This window comes from Glycine max, chromosome 10 (genome assembly GCF_000004515.6).
Source record: "Glycine max cultivar Williams 82 chromosome 10, Glycine_max_v4.0, whole genome shotgun sequence".
Lineage (NCBI taxonomy): Eukaryota > Viridiplantae > Streptophyta > Magnoliopsida > Fabales > Fabaceae > Glycine > Glycine max.
The window spans coordinates 47,098,101-47,119,155 of NC_038246.2; the positions used below are offsets into that span (position 1 = coordinate 47,098,101).

At 33.0% G+C, this 21,055-nt stretch overlaps 3 protein-coding genes across 4 annotated transcripts; 1 reads left to right on the forward strand and 2 right to left on the reverse strand.

The window, feature by feature from the left end:
• Positions 1 to 6,020: 6,020 nt before the first annotated feature.
• On the reverse strand, positions 6,021 to 7,606 carry LOC100818350 (3-ketoacyl-CoA synthase 6). Its single transcript, XM_006589512.4, has one exon. The coding sequence runs from the start codon at positions 7,567 to 7,569 to the stop codon at positions 6,124 to 6,126; it is 1,446 nt and encodes a 481-aa protein (XP_006589575.1). The 5' UTR covers positions 7,570 to 7,606; the 3' UTR covers positions 6,021 to 6,123.
• A 2,510-nt stretch (positions 7,607 to 10,116) lies between these two features.
• Positions 10,117 to 12,677, forward strand: LOC100805382 (alpha-L-fucosidase 1). The gene is made up of 3 exons (XM_003536449.3): positions 10,117 to 10,833; positions 11,082 to 11,321; positions 11,824 to 12,677. The coding sequence occupies exons 1-3, from the start codon at positions 10,286 to 10,288 to the stop codon at positions 12,497 to 12,499; spliced, it is 1,464 nt and encodes a 487-aa protein (XP_003536497.1). The 5' UTR covers positions 10,117 to 10,285; the 3' UTR covers positions 12,500 to 12,677.
• Positions 12,678 to 15,476: 2,799 nt separating this feature from the next.
• LOC100805921 (DEAD-box ATP-dependent RNA helicase 7) lies at positions 15,477 to 20,330 on the reverse strand. 2 transcript variants are annotated; one of them, XM_003536450.3, is made up of 14 exons: positions 19,626 to 20,330; positions 19,223 to 19,357; positions 18,993 to 19,133; positions 18,714 to 18,825; positions 18,148 to 18,218; positions 17,905 to 18,059; positions 17,701 to 17,812; positions 17,442 to 17,543; positions 17,293 to 17,353; positions 17,032 to 17,200; positions 16,855 to 16,951; positions 16,637 to 16,731; positions 16,214 to 16,347; positions 15,477 to 16,075 (listed from the first exon to the last, which is right to left on the reverse strand). In XM_003536450.3, the coding sequence occupies exons 1-14, from the start codon at positions 20,121 to 20,123 to the stop codon at positions 15,864 to 15,866; spliced, it is 2,094 nt and encodes a 697-aa protein (XP_003536498.1). In that variant the 5' UTR covers positions 20,124 to 20,330; the 3' UTR covers positions 15,477 to 15,863. The 2 variants fall into 2 exon arrangements, with proteins under 2 accessions (XP_003536498.1, XP_040861867.1); XM_041005933.1 differs by having other exon boundaries at positions 16,637 to 16,951.
• Between the last annotated feature and the right edge of the window lie 725 nt (positions 20,331 to 21,055).

The window sequence follows — 21,055 nt, forward strand, 5'->3', positions numbered from 1 at the left end:
TTTATAAATTTAATAAATTTTAAAAAATGAGAAAGTGCAAGTATAGCCAACCTGCCACTGGCCCTTAGTGCAATTAGTATGAGATTCTTTTCAAATCTCAACAAAATTATTTAATAAAGTAAAGATGCATTTTTAAAAAGTACTGTAATCAGTCATCTACCTCCATAAACACCATTAATTTTGCCGAACTTTACATAAATTTGGCATTTTATTTTATGACTGAAATTGCCATGCTACTTAAAAAGTTAACATGAAAAAGGGAATACTTTATTACCTCTCTTTAATAAACCTGATCGTAAATAGTAATAACAGGGTGGGGAGGCTAATAGGCCCTTTCTCCAGGATGAAAGTTCACTCACAGCCTTTGCATGCATGTCTATTAGGAAAACACCTAATTCGTTAAAAATAATAGTAGTGAATTAATAGTGTGTTCGGATAACAGAGTAATTAATTCTACTTCAGAAAATTATGAAAATACTATGAAAAAGTAGAAGTAATTTGTTGTTGTTTTTTAATCTTTATTATGAAAAAATATTATTTATCACTATAAAGTTAATTCAAATAGTATAATATAACGCCTTGTTTGGTAGGGCTGATTTACAGATGGGCAAAGACCGAAGCGTAGCTAGTTTGGTTGAGGTTATTGAACGTGGAAATAAGGTTGAATATGTGTGGGTCTCACAAAACATCTCTTCTCTCATGGGTTAAAGAACTTAACACGTGAAGCTTTTTTTTTGTTGGGCATGTGTTGGACAGTAATGACTTGCAAATTTGCAATGATGGATATGCCCATGTGAGAGTAATTTTCGGTAATTGAGAGTGCTTTCTTGTAAGATGTAAGAGTAATTTTTATAGATTTGTTAAAAAATTTCTTCTTATTTCATTCAAATCAAATAGTTATATTATAATAAATAGTCATTTTTATCTTTAAAAGTATATGACATGAATAAATATATTCTTTAAAGATAAAAAAATAATTTTTAGATTTCGAAAAGATAAAAAGTGATACAAATTCGTCGTTAATTTTCGTCCATTTAAGTTAAAAAATTCATCTATATGAAACGCAAGGATAGAAATGTCATAAAATTAATATTCATTCGAATGGATTAAAATTATTATCTAATACGTTTCTAATTTAACAACTTAGTGATATTTTTCTCTTTCAATTATACAATTTATTGACAAGATGCATGCACCAACAATACATTAGACTTAAAAGTTTTTTATTTTGTTATTGTAAATATTTATTATAATGTATTATAATTATAATTATATTGATATGATTAAAATATTTGAAAACATGTAAAACGTAATTTGATAGAAATAATTATGGTTTGATATTACGATGAAAGTGCATTTGTAATAAATAGCATTTTTTAAATTAATATTATAACTATGTCTCTATTTATTTTTACTTTATTATTTTATTGTTTGCTAGTCAATGAAAATATTAATTGAAATAGATGAAAAAATATATTATCTCGCCTAATGATGATTTGTTGTGTTTTTCATATAATAATTTAAACTACATGAAAAACACAACAAATCATCATTACGTCATTAGGTGACGTAATGTATTTCTTCATCTATTTCAATTAATATCAGCATAATTTGTAAGCGTAGATTCAGTTAAGTGATTTAAGTTAGAAGTAAGTAATTGCAGAGTTTTTCATGTTACTCTTGTTCTCTAAATCTTTAAGGTTTAACATGACTTAAAAAAGTCTCTTAAGAAAAACATGGCTTAAAAAGTAATATGGAAGAAATTAATGGCTTTGCATGAATGGAACAATTATATCGCTTTCTACCAATTAATTTGTTTCTGATTGCAAAAATGCATCAATTTAGACATTAGATGAAAGGAAGAATAAGTGATTGACATGATTTGATAAAAACTAAACATGCAAATCAACCAAATTTAGAAGATCATCTCATGATCTCTTCAATTTCAGTCCAAATAGAAAACATTAAATAAAATAAATTATCCAAGTCAGGAAGCCAATATAAAGAACATGCTACTGATTAACAATAACATGTTTTTAAATAAAAAAACAACACATAGAATGAAGAAGGGGGCTCCATTTTTAGGATTTCACTATCTTAACTTCGACAATTCCTTTTATTTCAACTTTTCACTTTCACTTTCACTCAGAGAGAAAAAGGAAATATTATTCTTATTATCCCTTGGATTATGTCCTATGATAATATTGACAAAAGGTATATATTTATACAATATAATTCTGATTCACTCATTTTATCTCTAGTTGCTTCTAGGAAGTTCTCTGGCAGCAAGAAGTCATGAACAACAAGTAATTTAGTTCAATCACTAATGCACGGTTTGAAGTAATACAGGCTAAGGAGGTAATATTTTACGTGTTGGCATGCGGGGAAAGTGTTATGGTGGGTATTAATCTTGGACTATATGACTTTATTTTAAAGATATTTATGAAGGTTGGGTCAGCAGAACGACTTTGGTGAGAAAACTCATAACTTATTTTCCTTCATGTGAAAACATTGTTACTTAATTTTTAGATCAAATAGACTTTTTGTTGAGCGGCTGGTTATTATATATTTACATGATTTGCATGTTAATATGTAGTAACCTCAGAGATATGTATATATGTATATTTGCAGGATCTAAATCATTCTTGTGTATATAGGTTTGGGTCCCCTTTGTACCCCCATATTTTGTTGACCCAACAAAATTTAGGATCTTATATATTTTGCTAATTAAAAAAAAGAGTTCAATGACTGAAACACTTGTGCTGTGTCAAAAGAACACACTCAGTGAGTACATTGTCACATTAAAAGTGCTCAAGTAAATGACAAAACATTGATCTTAAATCATGTTCTTGTTCATGCCTCTAGTTTTATCACATTTCACATATGCATAGCAGTAGGAATAACATATGTAAGTGTAATTATCCCCAAGTAGTATAAAGCTTGTATGTTTTTTTCACTTGGGCACATAATGGTAATGACTTTTTTTTCGTAAATAATTTTATAGTTGTAGTGAAGATCTTTGGTTCCCAGAACCCACCATCCTGAAAATATGACAAAAAAAAATGGATTCTGCTAAGTAATTCAACAAAGTGATTTAATTAAGAATGCTACAAAACAAAGTTCGATAACTTATCTTAGCATATGCTTTTGCTAATCCATTAAACATGTGGTACTTCTCTTCTGGGATGTTAGCACCTTAGTATTTTCCTTCAACTACCGAATATAAACACAGTTAATATTGACTATGCAGAAGGTTCTTTTTATTATAATCATTTTAGAAAAATGCCAAAATAAAATTAAATAATTATAATTCTGAGCATTTTTTAAATAAAACTAATCAGTATACCTATTATTTTATTTTAAAGAATGAATATGAATATAACTCCCCAATCCCAATTTTTTCTGCCTACAAATTACAAATTTAGGGATGAAATGCATAAGACAAAGACAATCAACATGTTCACTTGTCCATAAATGTCAAAGAGGCAGCAAACCAAACTGATGAAATCCAAACAGCCACGATAATTATAAATTAACCTGCAAGAAGCGAAAAATTGAAAGAATCAATTAACTGTCAAAGTCAAAAGTCACAAATAAATAATTTGTAAATAAGTTACATGGTTTATATTTTCAAAATAATTTGTAAATTAAGTCCTTGTAATAGTTGGGCAAGACAGAAATTTCTAAAATGAACTTAAAAACGTGGTCGCATGTTAAAGTCACAAACAGTGAAATGAAAATAAAGTCCATCCATTGTGGCGGTTAGGCAGAAAAAAGAACAGAGAAAAAGAGCAGCAGCGTGGAATTTTTATTTTTTTTTAAGCAGTGGAGCATGTAACTCAATAAAAAACGGGATAAACAGTTTAGCACAGTTACTCTTTATGGCCTTGTGCAATTCCTCTTTGGCAGTTGAAGGGTAAAACATGAAAATAAAGGTGTACATCAAATAATAGTAATTCAATTATATTGTTATTGATAACTATAATTATAATATATTATAATAAATATTTGTAACAAAAAAATCACAAACTTCTAAGTCAATTTTAATGTTAATATATATAACTTAGTACCGATGTTAATTAATTAGGTTTAATTTATATATTTTATGGATACATTGTCAATAAATTATACAATTGAAGGAAAAAAGGAAAAAAAATATTAATAAGTTGTTAAATTAGGGATATATTTATTGATAACTTTAGTTTTAATATGTTTGTCTTTGCGTGTTAAATAAATTCTCTAATATTAAAGGATGAAAGTTAATAATAGAATGAATTTGTCTTATTTTTTATTTTTTTGAAAATTAAATTTTATTTTTTCATCTTACGAGAATCATTGATTAGCCCAACACACTCTTAGTAATAAAAAATTGACTATTTAGCTTTATATTATTTTTATACTTATTTCTCTTATAATAAACATCTCAACATTCAATTTTATTTTCACTCTATTTCTTTTTTTACAAATTACATCTCTTAAGTTTCATCCATTTTATATTTTTTTCTTTAAAATCAAATAAAGCGTAATTAGATTAAATTTTCTCATGATCAATTCAAAATCACATTAAATGTCAAAGCAACAAATTACTGATTCCACTTTTTTTAATTTTTACACCAAGATTTTGGATGCCAAAATCAATTCTAATAGTTATCCGAGCATGTTATCATTCGTCTTAGTTCTTTCTTTAACTCGTTTATCCGATGAATTGAAGTTAGGATGGGGCAGGTTCAACCTATATTTGAGGTATATATAAATAAATTTATAATTAAAAAATATGTAAATGTGTATAAAATAAAATAAGCCACGTGTTAAAAGAAATAAATTGATATTTAAAAAAATATTTTATTTTATATTTTATGCGCGGATTTTGACGTATGGGTCAAACCAACAACCAACCTCTAAAGGGGGTGGATTGAATCTCACCCATTTTTCATTGGCTGGTCAATCCTCACCACCTCGTTTTAGGCATATTCAAGGTGAGTTGATATGTGTCTCTTACTAATGCTTAATCGTTTTGCTTCTCGTTGTCAAATGAAGTAGAGATGATCATGGATTAAGTTGGTTGGGTCAGATTTGACTAATTTATGACCCAACGTAGTTAAAATTGTACTCTTCTTGTTCACTGTTTACTGGGATTTTTCTGTTAAAGCTTCATTCTTTGTTTTGGTAGGACCACCACCATACATAGTACAGTTCTTAATTCCCTCGTAATTTGTGTGGTTTCTAAAAATGGTAAAAATAGTTTTTATGACGGTCTCGAATTCCCTCTTGCTAAAAAGAAAAGAAAATATTGTGCTTCAAATTTCAATAATAGACTACTCCATTTTTTTTTTCCAGTTTTCTTGCTTTGTTTCTAGTTAAGTTCTTCGATTGTTAATTTTGTAAACTTGAAACTGTCATATTAATTTCTCAATGTATACATCTTTGATTGTTACATAAACAACACTCTTTCTTGACCTTTATATCAGAACAATTTCAAAAAGGGCACGCTACGGTTATACTTGATTATATAACAATATCATTTCATTTAGAAATTTCCACTCAAGAAAGATAGATTCATATTAACGCTATGTAAATATTAATGTACTTACGGTTCAGGAATCAGGACCAAATGTGAACAACTTTTAGTGTAAACTAGTACTAGAAAACCATGTACCATGCAGGAAGTGAGATAAGGTTTTTCTTGTTGCGGTTGCATTATTTCACAATGCGTAGTGCACAGTAAAGGTGATATGACAAACCCTTTACGTAAATGGGGAGATGGTGAGATTCCCAACTCGGTGTCATCACTCCCTGGCTGCAGAAAACAATCAATGATGCACTCAACCAACTCACTCCAACCTGCTTAACATTACTACAGATAGGAAAAAGATATGCACAATCATAAATGTGTCTGTTCACCCTACTAATTCATCTGCAGAAAAACATAGCTGACTTGCTCCTTTGTCTCTTTAAATAAGAAGAATTGAACAACACACTATTATGACACTGTTTAACAACTAGTAGTAAAAGCGATTAGCTTAATAAGAAATGCCTCAGTCATTTCATATTCATTTACTAGTAATATTTAAGTCATAATAGAAACACTAATTAAGAATTCTAGCTATAACCAAGTTAGAATTCCTAATCCAAGGCTAATATTGGGTACTGATTGATGCAATCAGCCCATGGTCCCTTCTTGTACTCTCCAACTATAGGCCTAATACACTTCAGAACAACACTGTTACATTTCGGTCCACTTCCCATTCCAAGCTGCCAAACCTTGTCTCCCTTGTGCACTCTTTCCTTGGCTTCCAAGTGAGCTAGTTCATACCACAGTGAGGAAGAAGACTGGTTTCCAAACCTGTGAAGTGTCATCAAAGCAGGTTCAATGTCTCTCTCTGAGAGCTTCAACCCTTTCCCTATTTCTTTTATCACTGGCCTCCCAGAACATGGCAAGCAGAAGTGCTGTATCACTGTCTTGAAATTTGGCACGTAAATTCCCTCAGACTTTATGAACCTCTTCTTGATAACAGAAACTCCATACCAAAACTTCTCTGAAAGAGGCAAGATTTCCGACCCCAAAATGGAGATGTTTTCCCGGAGTGTTTCTCCAGCCACCTGAAGCAAGTCCCTCTTCAGTGTCACCCCAAGTTTTCCATCAGAATCTTCTTCCCTAATGGCAGAAGAATAAGCTTTGTCATCAAAGGCTCTCTGGGTTCTAAGTGTCCTAACCAACCTGTACTTTGCAGTTTTCTTTGCTACTTTCTTGTTTGAGAGAAGGATTGCTGCACTTCCCATCCTAAAGAGGCAATTTATCAGAAGCTTGGACTTTTCATTGCCTGAATACCAACCTGTTGACAAAATCTCTGTGCTGAGAACAACGGCATTAGAGTTATTGTGAACACTCAGAAGATTCTGAGCCAAATCAATGCAAAGGGCACTTGCACTGCACCCCATGCCAGAGATATTATAGCTCTTAATGTCACTTCTCATAGAGTATTTGTTAATGACAGTGGAGGTTAAAGAAGGTGAGGAGCAGAAGCCACTACAGTTTACGACAAGTATGTCTATGTCAAGGGGTGAAAGGTTGGTTTTTGCTAGAAGATCGTCCATGATGGGGAAAAGTACCATTTGCACCTCTTTGATGGATTCTGTGTGGTCAGTGTTTGGAGGAATGTAGTGCAAGGAAGGGGGGAGGCATGTCTCTTCACTTTGTCCCGAGGAATGGAGGACTTTGGCCATGAAAGCTATGCTTTCACTGTCAAAAACCTCCAACATGGAAGCATTTTCAAGAAATGTTGCAAAAGGCACCCTGCAGTGGCTTGGAGGTTTAAGACATGAGAAATCCACAAGGTAAATGGGTGAGGGCTTTGAGAGGAAATGCTTCACCAGGAAACAAACAAGGGGGAAACATAGTAGCACAAAATGGAACATTAGTTCCCGGTTTTGCACAAGTAAGAAGGTACAAGGCCAAAGAAGATTTGAGAATTTTGAAAGAAGGACCTTTGACAGGAGGGAGAATTGGTCAGGGAGGGTTTCATTTGCATGGAAGAGAGGAATATGGTTTTGGTTGGAAATGGCTTCCATTAAGAGATCTTAGCAGTAATGTTGATATGGTCTTCTGCACAAGAAGTAGAGGTATAAATAGATGAAGTAAATGATGGCACATAGAAAATAGCATTTGGCAATGGTTAGGTGTGTGGTGTAGCAGTTGACAGGTGAGGTCCATCAGCAGAGTTATTAACCATGTAGAAAGAAGTAACCAATATTTATCTTTTCTTTGTTTTCTTTATTTTATTTTATTTTATGTGGCCAATGGTTATGACTTATGACTCATGATGTTATCATGTTAATTGTCAACCATACCATGTTCTTGAATACCATACTCATACTAGAAATTTCCTGCAAGAAGTAAAAGACCAACCTAGCCTTTTGCATGTTTTACAAATATTACTATTGTAGTCATGCAGGAAAAAGTGTGTTTGGTCCCCAAGAAAAAAGGATTACTTTCAACAATACTAGAGTACAATTTGAAATGGATTAGCTGCTGTTTCTATTGTTCACCAAGGAAACTTGACTTCCTCTTTTCTTCATCCTCTAGTCCGTGATAAAATAAAAAATGATTTTTGACTGCATCAGTTTCCCATGCCTATCGCGAAGCTAATAGATATGTCTAGACTATTTGGCTCCAAATGATTATAAAAAATCAATCAAAACACACGTACACAGTGCATTATTACTTGCTGAAAAGAGAAAACAAGCAAACCCGATGAAAAGAGAGAGCGAAGACAAGAAAATACCATAATTAAAAAGAGAAAAATAGTTACTTCGCTTCAAGTTAACACACATTTTTTATTATTTTGACTCAACATTTGATAGCTGTATTCAAACATCTGTGAAATAATGAAATTGCACTTGTGAGAGTTAAGATACGTGTCATAGTGAAATCGAACGCATTCTTAGATCATTGGTTGGTTTATTAAATCCCAAAGTTTGGATTTTTTTTATTTTCTTATTTTTGCTGAGTAAATCCCAAAGTCTGGATTTGCAAAGAACTGATATAATAAAAAAAATTTATTTAATAGTTCTCCTTTTAATTTTTAACTGGTGATTTCTAAATATTGATATGTGCAGCAAAAGACTTTCTTCACTGGTGATTGGTGAAGCGATTGGGCACTAAAAGAGTAATAGGAAAAAGCTGAAAAACAAAATTGGTCAGCTGCCTTTAAGCCCATCTCGTTTTGGGCCCAGACTAAGAATTAAGAATATATAACCTTAACACTTTACTTAATTTTCTAAAGACTAATAAAAACATTACTTAATAATAATAATAGAACTATAATAATCTGTATAATGCTTTTTTTTTAGGGGGAGGACTCTCACACGTATTCTATTTCGAAGACAATAATTTTCAATCTAATTATTATATTATCAATTTGTCTTTTACTCGTCGCTTCTGTAATTGTCTAATTATTTTCTCTCGATAAAATGTAGCAGTTTAAAAAAATCTGTATGTAATTCAATTTTATATAATAAAGACTAAAAAAACTAAAAATTACAAGTATAGAGACAAAAAAAATTAAGATTAAAATTAAAAAAAAAACGCTGTAACTATAGAATCTAAAATTATAATTAAACTTTTTGTCTAATATTTAATATTGAAAGTTTGTTAGCTGATATTATTTTTCAGTTTGTTCACTTTTTAACTATTGAAATAACATTAAAATTTTACAAATATTTTCTCTATATCTCTCTAAATCATATCACATATAACTTCTTACATTTCTTTCTCTTTTTCTCTTTACCATATATAGTAGCAATGAATGTCAATGCATATTTATCCTAAATGGACCCTAGGTATGGCTATCGGGTCCAAATCCACCAGATCCGTCTCAGACTGGTTCCTTTAATGTAGAAAATTCGAGTTGATCAAGAGTTGAGATTGGATTCAGATTTTTTCCAATAATCAAAGTTAGATTCGAGATTTGGTTAATAATTAATTTACAAAAACATTCATATATATATATATATATATAACACACTAAAACTTGAAATCATTAGAATGAATTTTATGTTATTTATGTTATTTTTAAATTAAATTCTATGTTGTTATGTATAATCTAAAATATGTTATGATTATTATTTTCTTTTTCATTCTATAAAAAATTATATATTTTTTATATACATGTCTAGGGCGGGATGAAAAGGGAAAAACCCAATCCAGAACCAAAAATGAAAGATAAATCTACACTGGCGTTGCCATGCCTAATGAACCCAGTAAAGTAAAAGCCGCAGGGTAAAAGACACCTTTTGCCTCGTGAGAAGTAACCGGAAACAGGAAATTGAACCCGTGAATAACTGGAATGCATCTATGGCATGACGATGAGATGACTATCAGAATTCATAAAAGTAGGGACCCCCAACAAAATGCAAAGCAGAATTGATGGCATCTTTACTTCCCGTGTGTCCTTACTCCATTTTGGATTCGTGCCACATAGAAACACCAAACCCCACTTATTACACATTCCTTCTATAGCACATTCTTTTTATATATTAAAAAATATAATATGATATAATTAATAGATAATTTTATTATTAAAATATTTGACTAAGAATTTAATTTTTGATTTGTGCGGATGTAAAAACATATATACGAGAGATATCAACCTCTTAAATATATTTCAATACTTCAATCTGAAATTAATTCTTAACTCTAGATGAAGGGATACCGTGGTTAAGAAAAAGAGCATATATTAGTACCTACAGAGGGCACAAGAACAAGTACCAGAACAATAGGAGCATCATGGTTAGGCTATGGTGCTCTTCTCTCTCAATTACACTTTTATTCCAACAGCTCATCAGATTGTGCATTTCTTGGAGTGTGCAAACCCCAACACCCCCATTGCCAATCCTCCCTCTCCCAACATATTCCCAGTTGAAATGGCAACAAAGGGAGATCATAATGTTTTTCCATTTTGGTGTGAACACATTCAGTGACAGAGAATGGGGCACTGGCCAGGAAAACCCAGCAATCTTCAATCCAACGGGGCTCAACACCACCCAGTGGGCCACTGTGGCAGCAGATGCAGGAGTTTCATTGATGATATTAACTGCAAAACACCATGATGGCTTCTGCCTCTGGCCTTCCAAGTACACTGACCATTCTGTCATTAGCAGCCCCTGGCAAGGTGGCAAGGGTGATGTGGTTCAAGACTTTGTCAATGCAGCCACTGCACAAGGAATTGATGTAGGGGTCTACCTTTCACCTTGGGATAGACATGACCCTAGATATGGCAATGATTTGCTCTACAACCAATACTACTTGGCTCAACTACAAGAGTTGCTCAAGAAGTGAGTTGAGTTCACCTTCTATTATTGTGTTTTCTAATTGATTTCTTCTTTTTTTTCCTATATAGAAACTAGTCAGACACTAAATATGAAGATCTTTCTTTAAACAGATATTAGAATCTCTGTCTATCATGTTAGCGGAGACTAGTCTCTTTTGCTGGACACAATCCAATTGATTGTAATTGATTTGCTAATTACTTTATTTGTTCCATTTTTTTTAACATTATGCTGTGTCGTTTTTGCCTTTACAGATATCCAAATGTTAGAGAGATTTGGTTCGATGGAGCAAAGGGTGCCAATGCAAAAAATATGACGTATTACTTTTCAGATTGGTTTTCCATGGTGAAGGAGCTGCAGAGTTCCATCAACATCTTCTCTGATGCAGGTCCTGATGTTAGGTGGGTGGGAGATGAAACAGGTTCTGCAGGGTATACATGTTGGTCTACCATTAATCGAACCTCTCTATCCATTGGAAGTCCAGACATCATTCAGTAAGTTCTACTTCTTACTTCTAAGCAAAGCACTAAAAAAAAAAGGTGCCACCTTTTTCACTTTGTTAGTTGCACACTTGCACTGAACTCTATAGAGATCTACAATGATAATGTACGAAAGGTGAAGCTTCATTGTGGGCTAAGTACTTTTCTTTATTGAGAAAATGCGCATGCTTTTTCACCCATAAGAAAAGAAGTAAAGAAACTGCTTTCTAGTTTGAGCCGTGTTCAATTATCTCAACCGACCAAATGGGTTACCAAACTTGGTTATCATTTATCGATATAGGAACTTACTAAGCATTTATTTCTGCATCAAACTAATAATTAATAAAATATTTATTGGAATTAAAATCAAATATCTCGAATGCACAAGCCATAATCGAGAAGATATTATTGAGATACATGCACCTAGGGTACATACAATTTTTTTCTTTCTTATGCTTGAGAGATAGTAGTTGGAGGGTTGATTTAACCAGTCTGGACACTTGATTATGCAATGCAGGTATATAAACACTGGTGATCCAAAAGGGACAGATTGGCTACCGGCGGAATGTGATGTATCCATTCGAAAAGGATGGTTTTGGCACAAATCAGAATCACCAAAAAAGCTAAGCGAGCTACTTGACATTTATTACAATTCGGTTGGGAGAAATTGTGTGTTACTTCTCAATGTGCCTCCTAATACAAGTGGCCTTATAACTGAAGTTGATGCCAATAGATTGAAAGAGTTTAGAAGTGCAATCAAGACAATTTTCCATCAGAATCTTGCTGAGGATTGTTTTGTTAAAGTTAGTAGCCAAAGAGGGGGTTTCGGGCCAGAAAAGATGCTAGACAGTGACCACTTGTGGTCATACTGGGCCCCAAGGGACGATGATGATGAAAAGGACCATTGGGTTGAAATTTGGGCCAAGGAAGGGAGATTGAGATTCAATGTGGTTAGAATACAAGAGGCAATTGGTCTTGGTCAAAGGATCAAACGGCATGAAATCTATGTGGATGGTAAATTGATCATCAAAGCCACAACGGTTGGTTATAAGAGGCTTCATAGGCTTGATGGGGGTGAAGTGCACGCTCGTGGTGTGAGGATAAGAATTAGAAAGGCAAGAGGAGTGCCTCTTATCTCTTCTATTGGCTTGCATTATGATCCTTTCTGGCACTCAAAGTTTACTGTATCCTGAAGAGTTAAGTAAGTTTAGGTAAAGGAGCATAACTGCAATAAATTAAGTAGAGCCTTAAGAAGAATATTGAAATATTGTTCTATCAGTAAAGAACAAAAAATAAATTTACTTTAAATTTCTACATCCTATGTGTTCATATTGTTTTATCTTAACGAGGAACTAATTAAATATTGGAAAATTTACATGCTTGGATATGCTGTTTTCCATTATCTTAAATAAATTATGAATAATTCCCACCGAAGTTTTACTTTTTCAGTTTTTCTTTTTTTCGGTGAACATTCAAGAGCTTTTTTTCTTATGGAGACACGCTCATCGTGATCGTGAGATTGACTCCAAAATTCTAGACGAACATCACACCAAAATAATTTATCAATAATTGAGTAGTGATACTTAAGACTTTTTTATTTTAAATCTCATAAAAAAAATTATCTTTCTCTTTTAATAATATCATAAAAAAATAATTAAATAATTTGATCCAAAGTAATTAATATGTTGAAATTAAGATTGAATAATTTAGATATTATTTGAATTCAATCATTTTGATAAAAATAATTTTTTATCTGATTTTACTTACTTTTCTGGCCAAATTCCGATTTAGTGTTCGTTTTTCCTTATGAACCGAATGATTAAGATAAAAAAAATCTTATTTTTTTCTCACTAAGTGTTTAATAACATTTAGGATGTTGATTTATCTTTTTCTATATTAATCTCACAATGATAAAATAGATAAAATGAGGGTGTTCAAATTTTGTGTCTTAGATGTACATAAAATGATAGATATGCAAGCAGAGTGGACGGAAAAAATTGTACAAAAAAATTACATACATAAGAGCACCTTTAGTATTAGATCTTGAGCTCAAGATGTGATCATGTGTAGATCTTACAATAAAGGTAATACAAAGTTCTTGTAGAAGAACCTGAAGATCTTTGTACAAACTTAAAAAATAAATAAAAAATTACCAACAAACCAACCTGTGGGAAGAAAGAAAATGGAAGAATGAAAAAATAAATGCAACAACAAAAAATAGTTTTACATAAGAGGAATAGAGGTCTCGGGAGGGGGAGGGAGGAAGAAAGGGGAGAGAAAATCGTGGGAAGGGGAAGGAGGAAGCAAGGGGACCACGGGAGGGGAAGGGAGGAAGAGGGGGGAGGGGGAAGGGCATGTTGGGAAGAAAGAAGGAGGAGAGAGGGAGAAGAAAAAACTGAAGAAACTGAAGAAAGAGAGGAAGTGGAAAGTTGGGAAGAAGAAGCTCAGTATGTACACAACGATCATTACTGTGTACATAGTAACGTTCCAAAAAATTAATAGGAAGAAATATGAACGTTCGGAAAAAATTAGAAAGCACGACACGAATGTAAGAATAATCAGAATACTATAAATTGATTGAAACGGTACCAATTTGTACACCTAATCGTCATTCTCATTTTTCAATTATGAATCTCTATTTTTCAAATTCAAACTCAGTTAATTTTATTTTTTTCAAAATTCAAGCTCAGTTTACTTTATTTTTTTTACGAAACTCAAGCTCAATTAGTTTTTTTTTTCCAAATTCAAGCTTTGTTATTTTTTTTTAATTCAAGCTTAGTTAATTATTTTCAAAATTCAAACTTGGTTAATTTTTTTCCACAAGCAAGCTTAGTTTTTTTTTCTCCATGGAACCAAATCAATTTGATTGACAAAAGATATATAAATTTTTTATAAAATTATAACATGTCTCCTTCAACCCAAAATTCATAAAATCGTCCTCTTTTTTTACCACAACCACCACCAAATTACCACTATCATTATTTCTCAAAGTTCACAAACATTTCTTTCAATCCCAGCAAACAGTCTTACGATGGTTTCAAATGATGACGTTAGTTCACAATTTCCACAATTTTCTACCCAAATTGGGTTAGACGAGATCGTCATTGACGAAATAGGAAGATCGTTGACAAAAAGGAAGTCTCAAGTCGCCTTTGCAGTTAAAGAAGATACACACCTCATTAGTTCATGGCTTAACATCTTAACTGATCCAATTGTTGGTGGTCTAAGATCCCAATTTGGGATCTACCACTAAAGATTATCTTAATTGTTTTTCCATCAAGGATAAAACACCACTTCAAAGTGTTGTCCTGTTGGCTAAAACTTTCTAGCAAACTTTTAGAACACTCTTTCTATTGAAACTTAATTCAAACGCCTTTATTTTATTTTATTTTTTGTTTAATAAAAGGCATCTAGGACACCCAATTAATCATCTCTCACTGAATTGGTCTATTTTAAGATAAAGTGATACATTCACTAATAATTTCATGCCCGAATCAAGAATTGAATTTCAAATCTTATTTAAGAAACTTAAGTGTCAAATCATTTGTGCCAACAAAGAGTTACCAGAAATTCAAAAAACAAAAAGAAGAAAAGGGTCCTTGGAAATGGAAAGCGAAAACAGATTGCCGGGAAGACGAGGGGAGCAGAAGGGTTCACTAGTAGGTCATGAAAACACTTGTTCAATTAACAACATATTTTCTCTCAATTTCTCTCTCCTAGAGTCATGGCAACCTCCCAATGATAGACCTCTTATGTAAAGAGTTTTTTCTTGTCCTCTCTCTTGGTTGATCTTCCTGTCCTAAACTAATTAACCAAACGCACAGCTAAAGGCTATAATAGATCCTACGTGTTGAAATGTTTGTTCTCTAATTTTAGGATAATTTATCATATTTTCCTTGTTAGTAAATTTGTGAAAGGTTGATCAGTCTTAAATGTATTATTAGTTAAATGATTGACTAATGTACAGAACCTGACTAAGAAAATAAGATAAAACAGATTTCGTGATTTTGTACTTAATATTCACACTCAACTTCACAGTTTTCTTTTTTTCCTCTGCTTTTTGTTCTCCCCTTTTTTTCCGGACCAGCTGCTTTAAATGTTTAAAATATAAATACTCAGTTAAGAAATCAGTTTTATAAGAATTAAACCTACCTACATTTTCTTCCAAAATATTAAACACTGGGTTTTTACTCATTGCATTACCTGCAGATGCTAGAAATATTATGTTCGCTGGCTAAATGGAATTTGCCACGCTTGATATCGTAAAAGTATATACTACTACATCAAAATTTCTCCTGTGAAAGACAGAATATAAAAATCTAAACTTACGCTTCCCCGCAAAAGAATAAAAAATAACAAAACAAAAATGAAACATAGAATATGTTGTTAGGGGACACATTGAATCCATCTTGAACTCGAATCCTCCGTGGGCCTTAACCAACATCAACTGTTTCTTCATTCACGACTGAAGTATTCATCCCCACGTGGTCGTCACGCAGTTATGATCCCACACCGAGCAGAGTGAAAACACTCAACTCCCAAAGTCCCTTCTCAGCTTCACCATCTCTTTCCACCCCAGTTGCCGCCACGCCCACCACCATTGGAGAACCTACCATTCCTGCCTCCTCCACCTCTTCCACCAAACCTGTAGTTCCCACCACGACCACCATTATCACCAAATCTGCCACCTCTTGATTGTGGCTCTTTCTGTTGCAACTGTGGCAGTGTTTTCACTACCTCTAAACATACATTCGAGGCATTTTCCTGACCTGAAGAACAAACGTGATTCAATTGAAAAATATGACCAACTATATTGTTGAAATGTAGACCCAGAGTGATAATTCAAGTTTGATAAGATACTCATGAAAGTGCTCAAATCCTACGTTAACAGTTAAGTAGAGCTTTACCATTAAGATATATGTCTAAATCTTTAGCTGGTACATCAAAAACAACGCCATTTCCATCAGCAGTGAGTGAAAGACCTTTCACAGCCTCAACCTTCTCTTCAGGCAAAAATCTCCTCAAGATTGAATAGCCATAACTGAAAACAGCCAATGAATTAGCAAGTCAAACAAGTTGAATATGTTCACACAAGTAACACTCAAAATTTAGTTTTGTTTTTATTCACATAATCAGAATATTTACATCCCAATGATTGTACGCATCAATATAACCACATAATCAACAAACAAATTTTAAACGGATGAAAAATAATCCAGTCTACATTAACTTGAAATTTTGAATGCTTGATTTCTTAAGTTTCTGCACTTCTTTTAAAGCAACATGTAAATGTCATAATTTGTAATAAGGGATTGTTGTAAGGTTCTCACGATTGGGTATAGATTGGTTTCCCAGTCTCAAGGACTAATGTAACATAGTTCTCCATGGAAGTGAGAAGTGATCTTTGCTTTACATCGGTATAACCCTGCATATTACATGATAAGACAATTTTCCAGGTTAGAAAAATAACAAATGAGGGTTTAATATATTTAAAAGAAATTTTGCAAGAAAAAATAAATGGAGAAAACGTGGGAGAACATTGACTCACAACAGCCTTGGCAAGAGCCTTTGCCAGTAATTCAATGACTGGTAAACCAGAACTGTTCAAAAGCTCTTCAGCAGCAGACTTGAATGCAGGAACCACACTACATTTTTATGATGATATATGTTAACAGCAAAAGACAGCATTAAACACTTTAACACAATTAGCAAATAACAAGCATACCTATCAGACACTTGGATAATCATTTCAGCAGCTTCCCCACTAACAGCTTTGGCAATATCATCGGGCTGAGGGGCGGATACGTGTTCAAATTTTACACCGGACTCTCTTTCTATTCTAGGTATGTTAGATCTTTTTGGATCATAAAGCATGACAGCAACCCCAGTATTACCTGAATAAAAACAAAACCACAGTATAACCTTAAATCGATAACTCCAATATCACAATCCCATAGTAAGCCAATAGCAAATCCTGTAGAAATACCTGCTCTTCCTGTGCGTCCAGAACGATGGATATAGGCTTCTACATCTCGTGGGGGTTCACACTGATACAAAATACAAATATCAGCATACCAGGTTATGACAAAAAAAAAGAATAATCTGATACATTGTATGTACATTCATCAAAAGTACCTGGATAATTAACTGAACATCATTGATATCAAGACCTCGAGCTGCCACATTTGTGGCAACTAATGTCATGAATTTCCCAGACCTAAAGCCAGACAGAGTAACCTGCCGGGGACAGGATACAATAAGAAAACACATGGGTGGCAAACACTATAATTAAAATAAATTGTGAAAAAGAATATACAACAGTCCATAAGGATACAAAGTTTAAAGCAACAGTTCACAAGTCAATAACTAAACCAAAATTCAGGTAATAGCTCACCTCACGTGTTGATTGCTGTATGTCACCATGGAGAGCTTTTGCTCCATTCAAGATCCCTGCAAGCTGAGAAGCACATTCTTTTGTCTCGGTAAATACAATTGTCCGGCCTCCACTGAACCAGATCAACAATGAAGATTAAAATTCCATATACTCCAAATAGATATGATATGTGAAAAAAAAAAACACATTGAATCATATAATCACCTGCTATAACAGCGAATAATATCTGGGATAAGTTGGGCCCTGGCAGAACTAGTACAAGGAAGAACAATATGCCTAACATTGGTGCTGGCCTTCATTTTTGTATTTCCAACAAGGTCAGCAGTTTTCTTATCTGGCTTCAAAAATTTTAAAGCAATCTGGCACAAATAAAAGCAGCGTACCATTAAAGACCCTAAATATAACATCCAATAAGTATAAGGAAGTAATCATCACATAGAAGCATACTTGCTTAACCCAGTCTGGCAAAGTAGCACTGAAAAGAAGTGTCTGAACTTTATTAACATTTTCTACCTTGCCTGCAAAATATCAAACAAGAGATCATTGTAATACTGAAAACATCCTATCAAAGCATCATGCACTAAAAGATATGAGGAAACGTTTTGAAACATTCTTCGGAAAAAATTTAGTCTTGTTGAACTGCAAACTAGCTCAATTTATCAGAATCAAAAGACTTGCAGAAAGAAAATTGGCCTGCCACTGATAAAGTCAATGCTATATTGAGAAAGCAAAGTCAAAGCTATAGAGTAACTAAATAAAATGAGCATGAAAACAATAAAAGCAGGGGATTTGCCAAGGAAGCATAGGGAACATTGTCTCAACTTCAATTCCTGGGTTTAAAAAAGTGACCTCTACAATGAAGATTTATTATGATTTATCAATAATTCAGAAGATAAGTTGTAAACAGTATTAGTATCACAAATTCACAATGAGCTTAACATAATTGATACAAAAATTGAGACTTGGCAGCACTTGATGCCCATGCATTGAAAATAAAAGGAAAAAAAAGATACCTAGAATCATTTCAACATCTTCAACAAAACCCATCCTCAGCATTTCATCGGCTTCATCAAGGACACGAAACTTTAGTTGGCTCAGGTCAATATTTCCCTTCTCAATATGATCCTACACCAATACATCCAAGATGGAAATCACAAAATATTGTCAACTTTTGTCTTTAAAACACACAAAGCCAAGCTTTCGTGCAATCTACTTTTGCAATAATTTACATTCATATAAGGAGATAACAAACTAGCTTCGTATAATCGATCAACTAGTGTTACTGCAATTACCTTCACACGGCCTGGTGTGCCAATGACAATATCAACACCTCTCCTCAGCTTAAGTTCTTGACCTTGATATGGAGCTCCACCGTATAAACAACATGAACTCAATCCCATCGCCCCACCATACACTTCAAAATCAGCATGCACCTAAAGAACAAAACACTCCTCATTTAAAAAGAACAATACATTCACCCTGCAATGCACAGGTACCGATACTCATGCATACAAGTACATACCTGGCAAGCCAATTCCCTAGTAGGTAGAAGCACGAGAACACTCGGAGTCCTCCCGTAGCCAGTCTTTCTCGCAGATTTTGCTGGACCATTTATTAAAGACTCTAATATGGGCAACACAAATGCCAGAGTTTTACCCTACATTTTCACCAAAGAGGAGACAATTGAGATAATAAAACTAAAACCCTTTACACCACTCAAAAAACATTGACATCTTTTCTCTCAAGTGTTACAAAAGTCAAAACAAATCATGCGCAATTCAAATAACAACAACAACAACAACAAAAAGCTTATCCCCGACTACGTGAAGTTAGTTAAAAAAACAAAACTTTAGGAATACTATTAAAGAATTGAACAAAACAAAAATCGGTAGGAATTAGGGTTTGTGATAAGAAAAGATACAAACCTGACCAGTGCGAGCACGGCCAACCAAATCAGAACCATCGAGAACGGTGTCGAAGGTCATGGCCTGAATGGGAAACAGCGATTCGATACCCTTCTCCTTCAATTTCTCCCTCAATGGTTCCGAAATCCTGAAGTTGGAAATCGCGTTGGGGTCATCCTTCTTTTCTTCTTTAGGCTCCGTTACCAACAAAGGCTGTTCTTTTTCTTCGGACTTGACAACCTTTTTCTTCTTTTTCTTTTTATTCTGACTGTCGTCTTCTCTGGAAGCAGGTTCGGGTTCGACGAGGTCGGAGCTGGTCTCGTCGTCCCCATTGTTGTAGCTGTAAGCGGCGGGCATGGCCTCTGGTTCTAATAAATCTGAAGCCTTGCGCTTCTTCGTCTTCTTCCCCGAAACCCCATCGAGGTCGGGATCAGTGAGGGATTGGGTCTTTGGTTTCTTTTTGTTGGAAATAGGTTTAGGGGTGGTGGTGTCAGTTTCAGAGAGAGAGAGTGAAGGCATGGTGATGGCGGCGTGAAGAGAAGAAAGAGAAAGGGAGCGAGAGATTTTCTCCTGCTTGAAAGGGGGTATGGCAATGAGGTGCAGAAGCAGGAGAACAAAAAGGAGTAAGCGCCGACGAGGTTTTCGGATTTATAGCTTTGGCGGTGGAAACATTCTTATACATCTCTCCTCAACTCTAAACCTAATTCTTTTTTTATGCTTTTTCTTTTTTTTCGCCAACGGCTGATTCTAAACTGTCGCAAATTGCAACTCTTACTTATGATAAGTTAGGTTAGTTTAGGTTAAATTTTTTTTAAAAAAAAGGTTAATTTGATTGCCACGTTTCATATATTTACAAAATTTCAATTAGATTTCTCAATTTTTTTAATTTGATTTACTATTAAAATTTTATAATAAATAATCGTAAAAATTATTGAATACAATTAATTTAATTGATAAATAATCATTTTAATCACAGTGTAAATAAATGTATATACATATATCTGGAATTTTAAATTATAAAATTTCAAAAATTATTTCACTCAATAAAAATCTATGTTGATCATGATTAACAATACTACAAACTAACATTTATTGATAAATAAATGATAATCATGATTTATGTATATTTTATTGTATTTAACGACAATCAAAGATTTTAATTATTGATTGATGAAATTATCAATGAAATATAAAGGTATTATTTGAATAACAATAACAACATTGATTTTAAATTACCATGAATACTAGCACAAGGCCTCTTTTAAGTTATTAAATTTTTATATATTTTAAAATTATTAGATAATAAATTTTATTATATTATTTGTATTTAATTTGTTATTAAAAAATTAATAAAAATTATTCCCCCTCTATATACAAAATAAAATAATCATATTAAATGATAATATTTTTAAGAATTGTTTTTAATAATAATTTTAAAAAAATTTAAAAAA

Bases quoted from the DNA above. Each gene is read 5' to 3' on its own strand.
- LOC100805382 (XM_003536449.3), top strand. From the start codon at position 10,286: ATGGTTAGGCTATGGTGCTCTTCTCTCTCAATTACACTTTTATTCCAA. The intron at 10,834-11,081 runs GTGAGTTGAGTT...TTGCCTTTACAG, and splicing joins CTACAAGAGTTGCTCAAGAA to ATATCCAAATGTTAGAGAGA. The intron at 11,322-11,823 runs GTAAGTTCTACT...TATGCAATGCAG, and splicing joins GGAAGTCCAGACATCATTCA to GTATATAAACACTGGTGATC.
- LOC100805921 (XM_041005933.1), bottom strand. From the start codon at position 20,123: ATGCCTTCACTCTCTCTCTCTGAAACTGACACCACCACCCCTAAACCT. The intron at 17,813-17,904 runs GTGATTATATGA...GATCTGGTTCAG, and splicing joins ATTATTCGCTGTTATAGCAG to TGGAGGCCGGACAATTGTAT. The intron at 17,201-17,292 runs GTATTTCTACAG...GTTTTTATTCAG, and splicing joins TGGACGCACAGGAAGAGCAG to GTAATACTGGGGTTGCTGTC.
- LOC100818350 (XM_006589512.4), bottom strand. From the start codon at position 7,569: ATGGAAGCCATTTCCAACCAAAACCATATTCCTCTCTTCCATGCAAAT.